Here is a 15,829-nt window from a genome sequence, read left to right on the forward strand (position 1 = left end):
GTGTGCAAAGCAATTTGTAACATAAATGTAAAATCTTTACCAACAAGAATGACAATTTGCATTGCAAATGACTCTCTTCCACATTAACAGCTATCAGAGGTCCAGGGGCACCTTAAAGACCAACTAGATTTCCAAGGTATGAGCTTTCAAGAGTCAAAGCTCCCTTTATACTATTGGACCTGGATCTTGCTCTTTGACTGTAGACCAACTCGGTTACCTACCTAGCTATCAGAGGCTTACTTCAAAAACACAATTCAGATGTTCAAAGGCAACGTAAGCCTTACTTTTGGAAAACAAAACATGAAACAGGAAGGTTGGGCATTGATGGGATGAGTCAGGAACTTCCTGGGAGGCTTGTTGTGTTAAGTTATGCATCTCCGGGGCGTGCAGGAGGCCATTGGTTGGCCAGCTGCTGACTGCTGACTAATTTTCCAGGCTCCTGTTTGGTAGGCATCCATTCTGCCATTCTGCCTTGGGCCTTATGCTTAAGGCATAGGAGGAAGGAAGAGGTTTATGATATTCCATCCATAAACTGCCCTTTCAGCATGAGAAGAGGTCTGACTGCTAACACTATCTCTTGCTCACAGAAGAAAACAGGCAAAATCTGCACTTGTAGATTCCTATACCCATACAGGCCTTGTCAGATCTTGGAAGCTAAGCAGGGTCAGCCCTGGTCAGTACTTAGATAGGACACCACATGGATGTGAGGGCACTAAGACTTTAAGTGGGCGGTGCTTAACAGGTTCTACATATCCCAGTGAGCTTTGCAAAATGAACAGAGAGATCCAGCTGGGATAGCAAGTTATTTGTTTTCTAATTTATGTAAATAGTTAATAAAAGTTCATATTATGTACTACTGCATCCTGAATCCAGAAAGTTATTCATAAAGAATGTTACAGCAGATGTCTGGGGTCGTTCTATAGAGGGAGGCAATGGCAAATCACCTCTACACATCTCTTCTCTTGAAAACCCTACAGGGTTGCCATAAGTCAGCTGTGATTTGATGACACTTTACACACATTACATATACATATACATATACAGATACAGATACAGATACAGATACAGATACAGATACAGATACAGATACAGATACAGATACAGATACAGATACAGATACAGATACAGATACAGATGGATTGTGACCTATAGCTGGGATCCAAGAAGTTACTGCACTTGTACAGTATGGTCCCCTCTTTCTTGCCCCAATCATATATGCTTCCTTGGAGACCATTCCTAGGGACTCTTGAGTTTCACAATCAACTTATCAGGTGACATGAGTGACTGAAGTCAGAGCAATCATAGCAAAAAAACAAGAGAGGCTGAGCCAATAACAAGTAAGAGGTAATACTGGTAACATGTAATTATTACTTTGTATGCAATTTCTTTCAGTCTGTCCTCAAAAGAGGAATCTATAGACTGTATGTACAAATAGTATCTTAAACATGTAACTGCACCTGCTGTGCAAGTGGAACGATCACCCAGGCAAGGCAAGCAGTTAAGTGAAGCTAGCTGATGGCACTTTGCACCCCCAAGCAGCATTAAAACCAAGAAAGACCTGGAGCAGGAGCAAAGTAGACTCTAGATTCACACAGAAGGTGTGGCAATCAACCCAGGGTTCCACCTGTAGCCCCAGGGCTCTGAACCAACCCTGGGGAGTCTGCCTTCAAGCAGGCCCTAGAGAGTGGCCAGCCAATCATAGCCCCTGGAAGGACACTGGATGGGAAGGGGAAGCCACCTCAGCTTAAATACAGAGAAGTGTAATGCTGAACGAGTTACTCCAATCTAAGCCACATTGATTTCTATGGGTTTTGACTGGAGTAACTCTGCTTAGGATTGCATTGTTTGTGTGGCTAGCCCACAGATTGTTGTCTGGATAATAATCTGGCTCCGGAGGATTCAGACATTGGCCTCCTCTGCCCTAATGCATGTTTTTTACACTTTCCTCCTTATGTTAAAATACTCTCGACTATTCTAGCTAGACTGCATGTCCATCATTTGTGATACCATACAATATATTGCTTACCTCTCTTTCTTTCTGCTTCCTGAAGGAGAAAGATGTTAGAAATGATGAGTGTTCTGTGGACTTGATTCTCAATTCCCAGGTTCTTAAGCTCAGCTTCTGTCAAGTGGAGTAAGTCCTATTACAATGAAAATGAGCACAGGGCTTTAAAACTTTCAATTAATTCATGATTTAATCAAATCACTCTTTGAATTTTGATCTAATCTTTGATAAATAAGATTAAAGAAATATTTACACGGTACTTTTAGATGACTTCACTTGTTTTTGGCAATAAAATAAAAGGCTGTTGTCATCAGATTATAAAATGAGCACACTTAGAATGTATTGATATTGGCATGCTATTCAATTACATTAAAGCATGACAAAGTAAGTAAACAAAAGGCTACATTTGCATGACCTGCAGGGAACTGTATAAACACAGGGCTTCTAGACTGTCACATCAACTTCCCTAGAGAATCAGCTGAGATAGCCCAAACAAAGTTGGTATGACCCACCATGCTGAATACAGCTCACCAAACAGGAGCAAGATTAAGCTGCTGATTTTGTCACCTTCCTCTGAGATGTTTTAGTACATTTGTTGGAAGGCATTTTTATCTGTTTTAAACTTCAGCAGCAACCTGGTGTAAAGCAATCTGAAACAAACATACACTAAATGTATCCTGGGCTTTATTTCTACTAGGGGTGGACACCAAGGAAATGTCCATTTCAGTTTTGGTTCCAGAGGTTCCAGAATGATTCTCTTCCATTACTCGTTTGTTCAGGGTTGGCTGGTGCTGGCTCAAAATTGATCAATTTGGTTTTTCAGTCCATTGCACATGCATTTGTCGCAAATGCACGTTCTTCTTTTCAAAAGGGTGGGTGGGAAAATTAGGTTCTGGGATAGCTGTTTTTGCACATGGCATCAAAATCACACAGGACACAGTCCTCCCTCTAATTCATTGACCCATCAAGTTTGAGAGTGGGGTTCTGTGTTTATGGATCCCAAGAAATGCTTGGGGACAGCACATGTCAAAGTGAATGTTGTGCTGAGATCCAATGAGTTTTTCCTCAAGCACATGAAAACTCATGCAACAATGGATTCCAAAGAAGGCAAATGTTGGTTCAAGATGGGTAGCCTTGTTAGTCTGTCTGTAGCAGTAGAAAAGAGCAAGAGTCCAGTAGCACCTATAAGACTAACCAACTTTGTGGTAGGGTATGAGCTTTCATGAGCCACAGCTCACTTCTTCAGATACAGCTAGAATGTGAGTCCATCTGTTCTTATACCTTGGAGAGTGGAGTGACTGCAGAAGCCGAATGATAATAGCTGGTAAATGACAATGGCAGGCGTGATTGAATAGGGTGGGGTATGCAGAGTGGGAGTTGAGAAATCAGCATTGGTAATGAGACAGGAAGCCTTTGTCTTGATTCAGTCCATGTGGGTGCATTGTCTTGAGCTTCGTTATCAGTTGCAATTCAGTAGAATCTCTAATCTCCCTTTGAAATTCCACTGCTACTTTTAGGTCAGCAACTGAATGTCCTAGAAGGTTAAAATGTCCCCCCACTGGATTTGGAATGTTTTGGTTTCTAATGTCAGATTTCCCCCCTATTTTTTACTAGTAAAAGTGGGAGATGGGACAGGTTGCTGGCTTCCAGTCTCCCTTTTCAACTAAAACAGGTAATCCAGAATTGAATGAAAAGGAAAAATGAGAAATCACCAGGAGGCAAGCAGAAAGAAAGAAATCTGACCGGATCAGTCCTTCTGCATGGGATACTGATCTGGAAAAAGTTTGGGGTGAGTGTGCATGCAAGTAGCACATGCCTGCTACCTCCCTGTCATTTAATGCTGGGTTAACAATTTTAATCAGAAAAGCCTCAAAAGCTGGAAAGCTTTCTGGGCCAGATGTTATTCCTCCTGATGTTCCTCACCCCACTATTTTTGGTGGACTTCTTAAGTCACAGTGAGTGGCCCCGGCACCTAAACGAAGGACAGCAGCAGCAGAAGGCCACTGAATGGGCATGAACCAGCTTCATATGCCTGCGACCTCCTGGCTCTCTTTTAATAATTGCTTTTTCTTTCCAATTTTCACCCCAATCTGCATAGCATGAGCTTTTGTGGCAGCTGGGGGCTTGGAGGCTGAAGGAGACCCCTCCCTCCTCAAACCCACATGCATGCCCACGTGAATGTTGCCAGTCTTTTCTTGCATTGTGCGTAAAAGTGCACAGAAAGTGATGGTGATGCTGGCACTGATGCACCATGCCATCTGCTGCTTCCCTTCCTGGTATAAAGCAAATCTTTGATTCCTACGAGCCACTCAATGACAATACCATAACCCCATTGTCCAGGAAGTGCTGAAAAAATGCAGTAATGCACATCACACACATCCCCTTCCTGCCAACCGAGTTAATGCTAAGGGCTCCGTCTCTCCCCTTTGGAACCAATAGGTTGCATGTACAGACATACTGTTAAGGAAAACAAGATGCTGCCTGACAGCCTCCACTGCCTGGCCTGCCTGCCTGGCCTCTGTGCACTAAGTACCAAAACAAAACACACAGACTTTTTGGCATGGGTGGGGGTCACCTCTTTTCTGGGATTTGGTTCAGAGTTCCAGAAGCTGAACCACCGAGTTCTGTGTGTAATTTTGGTTTGGGTTTTTTTCCATTATGGACACTCCTAATTTCTACCCAAGCCAAATTCCAATGTATTTGGGGCTGCTTCCGCCAGAGGAATTTTTCCTGATGAGGAACACAGCATGCCCTCACTTTTCTAGGGGGCTTGTTTCTGAGCACAACATGGGGATTCAGGGCTCTCACTTTTGCTAGAGCAAAGAAAACCACCTTTGCTTTCACTTAAAGGGGATACAACTTAATGGCTGCAACCACAGTCTCTAGGTGAAAGTTCTGCATACAGCAAACGTGGGGTTGGGGTACAGCTTAGCTGCATCCATAACATTGCTCACTGGAATAAGAAAAAGACATAGATGTAAAAATATATCTATGTCTTTGTGTAAGTACGTAAATATATATTAATGTCTTTGTGTAAGTACATATACCAGGAAACATAGGAGAGAAGTAACCTTTCTTATGATAGGGACTGAAGAGAATAAAGGTCTGCTTCCTTCTCTTTCCTCATTCTACAGGTATACGGTGCAATCTTCTCTATTTTTCATAGGTGAGTTTTTCTGACCACCATTCCGAGAGAACTTGGAACCAACTTGAGGTCATTATGAATTTCCTTTGGTTGCGTTTTTCCAGGGATGCTTTAAAGGCACATTCTTTGGAGTCTCCTTTCTTGCAAGCAGGTGTTTCTCAACTGTTATCTATTAAGAACTGGCATCTCAGCTCTAGGGTCATAAATGCAGATTGCACCATTTAATTACTTTTAACACATGGTCAAGAAGACCACCTGCAAAGAATTTCCACATTAAGTTGTGCCACTCCAGAAAGCCTCATTGGCTTTCAAAAAGTTGGTAGAGAAAGGAGGCACTGTAAGGAGCTCCTCCACTTAATTTTTTTACAAGTTTCCGTTTCAATTATAATGACATGTAAACAGCTGGAATATACTGATATATTTATACACCTAAAGTCAAATTGTATATAATTTGATATAATACTATAATACATTTCTGTGAGAGCAATGCAGTTCAGTGGCTAAAATGTTGGGTTTGGATGTTCAAATCGTTGCTCAGCTATGAAGCCCCATATGGGTGGCCACTTGAACAAATCACCTAGCATCTAGCAACTCAATTAATGTTATAAGGTTGTTGAGAGGCTAACAGTGCAGTCATAAGCAGAGTTACATCCCTCTAAGTCCACTGAAGTAAATGGGCTGAGAAGGGTGTAACTTGGTTTTGGATTGTTTGGGCTGCTTCCACACAGCAAGGATTCTTTGGGTTGCTTTCATCACCAGCTCCATGTGTGGATTGGTGCAGTGGGCATCTATCAGTGCAGAGTACATGGATATCATAGAGACGCATAGCAAATGGACCCTTAGGGGTCCCTGAAATGCACCTTCTGCCTAGTACAGCAATAGAAATTTATCCAATATTACATACTATACGAATTGACAAAAGTGACTGGAAAACAGTTGCTTATATTTCTCCATCATACAGAAACTGAGAGTCACCTAATGGAGTTCATATAAAGCAAGTTTCAAAACAAATGAGCTATAGAGGCATGTGAACAGTGTAGATGGACTGGCCAGGATTCCTTCCCCTTGGTGCATGCGCTGAAAGGAGCATAGCTCAGATTCAAATTTGAATAGCTCCTTGGGGTGGAGCTTATTCCAGGGTAGGTGTCTACTGGTCAGTTTTCTTTCCAGTAGAGAGGGCATGGTTCTTTTGTTCCTATGTTTGTTGTGTTGTGGGTGGGTGGTGGGGGGTTGACATTCAGGGGACATGGCCACATCAGTAAGTACTGAGTTCCTGCTTCTTTGTCTCTCACAGAGTCATTGTGAGCGTGTTATTATGAATATGATTGGTAGGAGTTGGTGAGTTTGCTATGGTCAGTGGTGCTCTTACTGAGCTCCCTGCACCTTGGTGAGAGGCTTTTCCTTTATTGATTGATTGGTTGGTTGGTTGGTTGGTTGGTTGATTAAACTTATGCCCTGCCCTTCCAGTTAGCGGGCTCAGGGCAGCTTCCAACAAATATATTATTAAAAATACAATAGAACATTAAAAATAGTAATAAAAACCAATATTGATACACAATTTTATATCAGCAGCATAAAAATCCAGGCACTACCAAGCAAATCCGGCCACAAATAAATCCCCTCTTCTGTGTGAGAATAGGTGTTGGGGTCTTAGGATGAGGTTGTTAATGTTGTTAACACCTCAAAACAAAACAATACTCATTATTTTCTGTACTACTCAGTCTGGTGCCAACGAATATGTGCCCATGTGTGTGTGTGAGGTATATGCACATCACATTAAGAATGAAAAGAAAAGGCTAATGATTCTCTTTTTGTGTGTGTTTTTGTTCATTTATTGTGCACTACTTCCCTGCATTTTATTTTTCGCTTATTTTTAGCTTTAAAATACTTTTTCTTTGTAATTTAAGTAATGTATGCACCTTAACAATAGAGAGGGTGTTCTCTGGGACAGGGTGCAATCTGAATGTCGGCTATAAAAAACACCTTCCCGACACTGTAAAATTGTTCACAGAAGAATGACCTTAGGCCCTGGACAAACCCATTGTCCCCAGAATGACGCACTAGGCAGCCAAGAAGAAGCAACTAATTCCTACCTTCCTAGCCCCTCAGGCAAGGGTTCTGGTCTATTTAACTAAGAAAGCATGTCTGTTATGCCTGTCTTCCAGTTTGCAGTCTAGTGAATTTGATTCCTTCCACAGTGTGAAAAAGGCAGAGTGAATTTCCTAGGAACATGTTTCAGCTTTACACTGCTTCAGCTTAAGACAGCTATTGGGGAGCAAGAGCAATCATTCTTTCTGAAGCTTACTAGTGTCTCTTCGAAACCCCTTATTTTTTCCCATTTATATTACCAAAACTTCACCAATATTCAAATTAGTTAGCTAATGTCGACTGAGAATCAGATAAAATACCACAGGTTTGGGCAAAATCCAAGCAAAGGTAACATTAAGAATGCAATCCCATACACAGCTGTTTCAAAGAAAGCCATACTTAGATCTGTGTTTGGATTATATGAGGTTTTCTTTAACACTAGAAGTAGCTGTGGGAGGGCTAGTTGAATCAGCAATAGTACTAGTTTTTTTTCTTTAACCTTTTACCTCATACACTTTCCCCTTCAGAAATAACTCTGCCAAAATTGTTGTTGGTTATAAGCAGCCTTGGGACTTTCTTTTCAAGGAGAAACACAAGATAAAATATTTTAAATTAATAAAATAGTAGTTGGGGAAGAAATATAAACTTAACCCAACAGCTGGGAGAGAGGTCCACAAGGAGATCAGATCATGGATCACTTGGATTATTAATATTTTGGAATTGACTACTATTTAACTATTAAGAATTATGCAGAGGTTTTCCTACTTTATTTAAGCTGTCACACTTTCTTTTACCCAGGCTTTGAATTAGGGAGTTGATCTTTTTAATTGTTTTAAAAATCTACTTCTAATCTGAGGGCTGTTGTAAGGATCATTTAGGCTGCTAAAAGTTTTATGCTCTGCGTTTTATGCTCTTTTATGTTCTAGGGTTTTATGCTCTAGGTTTTCATTGTCTGTTAATTATAATGATTTCACATTTTAATTATTTTTATTTCATGAGCCACCTCAAGCAGGCCTTTGAATAGGTACAATCAGGGCTTTTTTCTGGGAAAAGAGGTGGTGGAACTCAGTGGTGGAACTTAAGACTGCACAATGACATCACTTTGGGTCAGCTGGAACAAGGGGGGAGTTTTTTTAAAGTTTAAATTGCCCTCAGTGAAAATGTCACATGGGCAATGGCCCTGCCCCCTGATCTCCAGACAGAGGGGAGTTTAGATTGCCCTCCACTCCGCTGAGCGGCACGGAGGGCAATCTAAACTCTCCTCTGTCTGGAGATCAGGGGGCAGGGTCATTGGTCATGTGACCATTTTTAAGAGGTGCCAGAACTCCGTTCCACTGCGTTCCCGCTGAAAAAAAGCCCTGGGTACAATATACATTTTCTAAACAAGCAAACAGTTTGTTAGTATGGTCCAAACTAGACTCTGGACATGACTGCTGAAAAAGTCTCAAGTCTCATTCTTCCCCTCCCCTCTTAATATTATTTAAATACAATTACATGTGTGCCTTCTCCCACCCCACCCCCTACTCATCACTAATGATGGGGGAGTAGATGACATCATCATTTTTTTTTATAATATTTTTATTTTTTATTAACTACATTAACTAACAATACAAAGGGAAGAAAGGGAACAAGGGAAGGAAGGAAAAAAAAACACAACAACTACAAGATGTAACCACTATGCTACACAAAATGTTTTCCCTTCATACTGCCATTATTCAAAAGTTAAAGCTTTATGTTATATTGATGGAGTGGTTGACCTTACTAAATGCAAATTACAATTTAAATTCAAATTAAATTTTCCTTCCCGTCCTGGGTCCCGGACGCAATTCTCTCTGAGCAACTGCAGCCGCAGTGCTCGTTTCCTCCCCCCCCCTCAGACTTCTCCTTTTCGTCTTGCTTGGTGCACTGAAATTCCGGATTTTTATCCTCAAAATCCCTTAGTTGATCTTCTGATAATATCTTGAAAGCTTGATCTTTGTGACTGAACCAGATTCCTTCCGGAAATAACCATTTGTACTTTATTCCACGTTCTCTCAGAAGAGCTGCGAACTTTTTATACTTAAAACGTCTTTTCCGAACTAGAAATGGGACGTCTTTCAATATCTTAACTTTATTACCCAGAAAGTCCAAATCTGCATTGTATGAATTATATAGGATAGTGTCCCGGATCCTCTTAGATGAAAAATCAATGATGATCTCGCGAGGCAGCTGACGCTTCATTGCATATTTTGAAGTAGCCCAACGGACTTCCAAAATGGCGCTTTTTACTTCTTCTTTAGTTGCCCTCGCGGGTGTCGCCAGTAGTTCCGAGACCAGACCCCGTAAATCCTCATTTTCCTCCTCTTTCACATTCTGGAGGCGCAAAATTGTCTGTGTTCGTTCCACTTGTAGCCCGATCAGCTGGTTCTCCACCAGCTTAAGCTCTTTATTCGTAGCCTTCACGAGTGACGCACTTTCCCAAGCAGACTTCTCTGCCCCCTCCCCACTGCTTCCTTAATGGTTTTCACTTCGCTCTCAATTAAGCCCACCCTTTGATCTGTTTCATTCAGTTTGTCAACAAAGGGTTTTATGGCTTCACCAACCGCCCTCCGCACTACTTCCTCCAACGACTCTCCCTTCAGGGCAGCCGAAACTGACTTGCCCAAAGTGGGACTTTGTTTTTTTGTTGCCATTTTTTTGGGGGGGAAACCGCCAACCAGATTCTGAAACTCAGCAAAGGGGAAGAACGAGCCTTCTTAGCTTCAGATCCCACCACTCCTTCGCGTACGCTTGTAATAACAGAAGGGATTCGCTTACTTGCAGGCTTTCGCCTAATTCTGCTCTTTGCCGTTTTCCATGGCCCGGCAGCACTCGAGGCGCCGCGCACGTCTGCCGGCCTCCGTAGGGACAAACGGGCAATTAACCCCCCACATTGATTCCGGGGGGCTCTTCCCGCAGCGTCCCAGACCCAGCCTCCCTCACTGGGAGTTTTGGGGGCTAATCTTCGCAGATCAGCCACCCAGACAGGGTGCTCGGGCGCTTCCTCTCGGACCTGCGAAGAGGAGCGTCCGACATGGCTGAGAAAACGAAACTGAATCTGGATGACATCATCATGATGTCATAACACTTGTAAAACAGGAGTGCAGGGCACCTTAGATCCAGAGGAGTTAGCCATGTTAGTCTGTAGGGACAAAATAGTAAAGAGTCCAGCAGCACCAGGAGTTATTTAGAGTTGTGTCTTCAATCCAAACCCAAAATTCTTTGACCATTTTGCCACATGCTACCCTGTTAATTTGTTTCTGGACTCAACCTGCTGAGTGCTTACCTCACAGGGCTAACTTCCTGTTTAAAACCTCCTTAGTCTGCAGTTGCAAAATAGTAAAGAGTCCAATAGCACCTTTAAGACTAACTACTGTAGCATAAGCTTTTGAGAACCACAGTTCTCTTTGTCAGATGCATCTGATGAAGAGAATTGTGGTTCTCGAAAGCTTATGCCACAGTAAAGTTGATTAGTCTTAAAAGTGCTACTGGACTCTCTACTATCAGGGCACCATAGAGACTAAAAAAATTATCCCAGAATAAGCTTTCTTGATACATGGTAAGTATACTTAACCGCAGAGAGTTGCTAAGACGATAAATAACCAAGAGTTCAGAAGTGAAAAGTTTGGCTTTCAAGAAGCAAACATTAATATGCTTCCATTACGGATTAAGTTAAATGCAAAGCTGTATGTGTGACACATGAATTTTAGGGGTAGATGCCTGGGGAGAGGCCTGTTTACAACCCTACCAGGTTTTAAGCAGTAAAGAGTCCAGTAGCACCTTTAAACACTCAGCAGGTTGAGTCCAGAAACAAAATAACAGGGTAGCAAAATTAACAGGGTAAATGTGTGGCAAAATCATCAAAGAATTTTGGGTTTGGATTGAAGACACAACTCTAAATTAAAAAGGGATTTATTAAAGCAAACTGCAAAAGCAAACAAAATAAATATAGAAGTATGCAGAAAAGCTCAAAACAACAACATATAGCTAGGCTATATTCACCAGAAGTCACTGAACTTGTTCCAGATGTTACCTTTAGCAAGTTTCAGAGTTCACAAGGGAGCTTTAGTTTTTAAGTACAGAGGACCTAAAGACAAAAGCACAAAGGTTGCTAGCACAGGAATTAGAATTGCCAGGTCCCCTTACCCTCCAGATGGTGGTGGGGAACTTGGCACTAACCTTCATTCGTGCACACATGCTCCTGGGGCAGCACAATGATGTCATTTCCGGGAAGTAATGTCATCATGCAGGGTCTGGGATTGCTTCTGGGCTTGGAAACAGACTGATTTGGGCCCCAAACTCCCACGGCGGCATGATGACATCACTCCTGGGAGTGACATTGTTGTGGTGCCCTAGGAACACACCTGGGAGGCCTGTTTCCCCCCCACCAGCCAGGTGCGGGGGGCAAAGCAACTCTTCTTGACTGTTCCCTTGCCAAAGGTCTGTGTTTCATCAGGCTCCTGCACCCACTGGGTGACCTGGGATCCATAAGAGGAATCCACCAGTTGAATAGCATTCAGGAACAGAAGCGAAAGCAGGAACAGGTCGCCTTTTCTTCCCTCTTCCCTGCTTGTTCCCTGATACCAAGAGACTGGATAAACAACTCTTTTCAAGTCTGGCTGCTTACAGCCAGCCTAAACTCTTAGCCAGTCAGATGGACCAAAAGCTGATGACAGGCTTGTCCATGGCCTGTTCTCACAGGTAAGGGAGAGGGGAAAGAACTCATCATTCTACCCTCATAAGGCTATGTGCTAGCAAGCCAGGAGACCAGTACCAGCCTCCATCAAGCTTTGTTCTTTTGTTTCATGTTTGCACCTCTGGCTCAAGGCCTCTTATCTGACTGGAATAGACAGTGTTGAGTCGACCAGCCCCAATCTCCTAAAAGGGAGGAAGTCTCAAAAGCCTAACCCAAGATGTTGTAAATTAGAAATAAATGAATTGAATAAGTAAATTTCACTACAAAGAGTTTAAGGGGATGTGATGTCACATCCCCTGTGACACTCTACGAATGTCCTTGATCTCTATGATAAAGACCTTAGAGAGCGGGGGAATTCCTAGAACATCACTGAGGATGTTACATCACTTCTGGGCAGAGGTTTGGAGGATGTGACATCTCTTCCAGGCCACACCATAGTAATCCCTCCAATCTCTATACACTTTATCATAGAGATTGGGGGAATTCCTAGAGTAAATCAATACTATCCCATTTTTCTCCCATTCCTCAAATAATTGCGAGTGAAGGATTCTGAACGGGGACAGGGGAATGCTCACTGTCAGTGGGCAAATGGAAAGCCTAAATAAAAAAATAACCCTCCATGATAAGTGATATATTGTATATGCTGAATCAGATTTGCTTTCATCATGTAACTTTTTACTTTTCTTAAACTTGAAACAGAACTTTTCAATTTGCTATGGCTTTGGCAGCTAAAATGTACACGCTATGACAGGCTGTATGTTGTGTGTACTCAGAGCCTTTAAGCATTGTAAACCACAGACTCTAAAGATGAAAAACAAAAGTCCTGATGACTTTGTCTGTCAACAAATCATGCACATTATAGGAAGGTTTTAAGGGAATGATATGGGTGACATAGTTCAAGCTTTACAGAAGTCAACAATACTGCTCAACAATTCTGGATTGTACCCTTAAGCTCCAGTTCTTGGGCAGTGATTCATGAGGGCATTTGTGAGATCATATTTTGTCCTGAATGGTCTTGTCTAGCCCCAAGCAGCAGTACTTAGCAAACAATAACAATAAAATAATCTTTCCCAATTAAATCAGGACATTGAAGCAAAATTATTATTAGTTATACGGGATAGAAAAAAATGAGACAAGAGCCAACAAATTTTCTAGTTTAAATACTTGTGCGTTGGTAATTATGTTGTCATTAGTTTTCAAATAACATGATTATAAAGCCTATTGGTCATGTCTGTTTCTGAAGCTTGCAGAAATCCATTTTGCAGCTCTTAATACCTAAAAAGAGAGAATCCATTTGTCAGTGATCCCCAATGTGGTGCCTCTGGATGCCATGGCACCCGCCAATGTTTTCTTGGCAACTTCTTCCCCATAGCAACTCTTCCCCTAAACAAAATGCTGATCCTGATTTTCCTCCTCTTCATTGAAGTAGAGGGTACTTCAGAAAAGCTTGGGAACCATCACCTTTGTGTCTGTAGGAAGCATCATTTGGAAACAGCCACCTTCATCATAGGAGCATGCATAGTGTGGAACCTCTTAACATGTTGTTGAACCTCACAAAATATTGTCATTAGACCCAGCCCTTCTGGTAGCCATTTTGTAATTGGCCTCATCCTCCATAGATTCATTTGTTATGTCACCCTCTACCAGTCCTCAAAATTACCAAAGTATCCACAGTATCAACTAGGGTTGCCAGCTAGGAAAGTATGGGGGAAGAATTTGGGGGTAGAGAATAGGGGAAATGGCATCATGCAAAGCTCCATGAATCCCCCCCAACTCAGAGGTAAAAACACAACACCACCCTGCCCTATTTTGCTTCTGCTGCTCAGCTGAGCAAGGATGGGAGTCAGGGCAATGGAAGCAGGAGGCAGAAATGTGGCAGCTGTCAGGGCTTGCCATCACTGCCGCTGGGTGGGGCACCAGCTGTGCTAGCCCTGACATCAGAGAGGTGCCAGGGATGCTGCAGGACCCTGCTCTGTGAAAGGAGGGGCGGTATACATCACCCAGACTCCCTCGCAGTCCACTCGCTGGCCTGCTCAACCTGGCCTGCTCACTCCCTGTGTCCTCCATCATCTCCTCCTCCCAGAACTCTCCTCCAAGCCTCCACTCCCGCACTGCTCTGCTTCCACACCATCACTCCTTACTCACACCCACCACCCCAGCACTCTTCCCAGCCAACCTTTATAGGGCTTCCTTCCTCCGCCCCGCCCTCCTTCCAGCCTGGTCCTGGGCTGCCCCAAGCAGTTGCAGCTGAGGTAGCTGATCTGGCTCCATTGACCAGCACCAGCTGGGTCTTGTTGCCTGGCTGTCAAGCCTCCCTGACTCTGCTGATTGCTGAAGGCAGGTCCAGCTGTGGCCCCTTGGCTGGCTGCCCAGCTCCTCCCCCAGAATGCCTGTGGCAACTCCACCTGGGGCTGCTTTGTCCCTGATCTTTCCTGAGCCAGGTTATTGCCTTCCAGCTGGTGCATAGGCTTGAACGTGGCTTGGGGTTGTTGGGGCTGCTTCTCCTCTCTGCCAGGTAAGAGCTCTGTTTGGGCAGCTGCTGGGTCCCTATTCCCCCTGCTTTTGCCCTCTCTCTCTGCTCTGTTGAGCTCCCTATTGCCCCCCTGGAGGGTGGGTCTAGCTGGTGCCTCTCTGCCTCCTCTAACCCTCTGAGGCCCTGGCCCTTTGCCCCTTTCCCAGGGTGTAGGTGGATTCTGCCCCTGGTTGCTGGCTGGGGCGGCAGGGCTGCTGTCTCCCGGTTGCCTCCCATTGCTCCCTCCTGGCAAGTCCGGGGGCTGAGGCTCAGACCCTGGACAACGGCAACTAGCCTAGTTTCAACAATACTGCAGCTGCTTAATCCACGTATTCTTTGTAGTGAGGAAAATGCATTTTGCACCTGTGCAGGGCTGCTTATCTATTCTTAGTTCCCTTGTTTCAATACAGAATCTAGCTGTTGTATGCAAATCTGGGGGCTGATCAAAACACGTTACTATAGGAGCCAGTTTGGTGTAGTGGTTAAGAGCACGGGACTCTAATCTGGAGAACCAGGTTTGATTCCCCACTCCTCCACAAAGCCAGCTGGGTGACCTTGGGCGAGTCACAGTTCTCTGGAGCTCTCTCAGACCCACCCACCTCACAGGGTGATTGTTGTGGGGTAATAATAACACTTTGTAAACCACTCTGAGTGGGCATTAAGTTGTCCTGAAGGGCGGTATATAAATCAAATGTTGTTGTTGTTGTTGTTGTTGTTGTTGTTATTATTATATAAAAACTAGGGTCAGGATCCAGCCATGGCAATGGGTAGTGGTGGGAATTAGTACACCAGGAAGCCTGGGTCAGAAGGTCTAACAATGTACTACAGGCCAACATGTTTATTAGAGTTCTCATGATGCCTTTAAAAAAGTAACCTCTGTGTGTGTGTTTGTGTGTGCACGTGCACATGTGTGAGAGAGAGAGACAGACAGACAGACAGACAGAGATTTGGAACAAAACCTCACTGTTCTAAGTTGGCTTGAAATATTTGTGTAGTTTTTCTTGTTTTTAAAAACAGGTTTCTTACCTCTACCTCATCATACTGTTCATCAAAAAGAGTATAGTACTCTGGGAGTCCCAGTTGAGTTAACCAGTTAGAAACTGAGAGATGCTTCATAATTTTTCCTTCTGTTTCCTCGGGATGCCTTTAGTTCTGCAGAACAAAAAATCAGTATTAACCTCTAAGTATACAAGAAATTTGAGGTTTATTTCACACACACATTAATTAATTGACTGAGGGAACATCAACTAATGACTTGCATGCATGAATGAACTACCACAGATTAATTACTTTATTAAAGAATTTTCATATCATCCAATCTCACTTCATACTTGCTCTTTAATGTGGCCAGGTGCCTCCTTTTAA

At 43.2% G+C, this 15,829-nt stretch overlaps 1 protein-coding gene across 1 annotated transcript in view; it reads right to left on the bottom strand.

Annotated features, from left to right (window-relative positions):
• The window catches only part of BCAR3 (BCAR3 adaptor protein, NSP family member), a 131,554-nt gene extending 115,974 nt beyond the window's left edge, over positions 1 to 15,580 (bottom strand). Inside the window, exons 1-2 of the mRNA XM_054981582.1 lie at positions 15,491 to 15,580; positions 2,027 to 2,141 (exon numbers count right to left, since the gene is read on the bottom strand). Coding sequence (XP_054837557.1) covers positions 2,027 to 2,141; positions 15,491 to 15,580 — 205 coding nt within the window. The remainder of the gene's footprint in view (positions 1 to 2,026; positions 2,142 to 15,490) is intronic.
• Positions 15,581 to 15,829: the final 249 nt, after the last annotated feature.

Source organism: Eublepharis macularius, chromosome 5, assembly GCF_028583425.1.
Source record: "Eublepharis macularius isolate TG4126 chromosome 5, MPM_Emac_v1.0, whole genome shotgun sequence".
Classification (NCBI taxonomy): domain Eukaryota; kingdom Metazoa; phylum Chordata; class Lepidosauria; order Squamata; family Eublepharidae; genus Eublepharis; species Eublepharis macularius.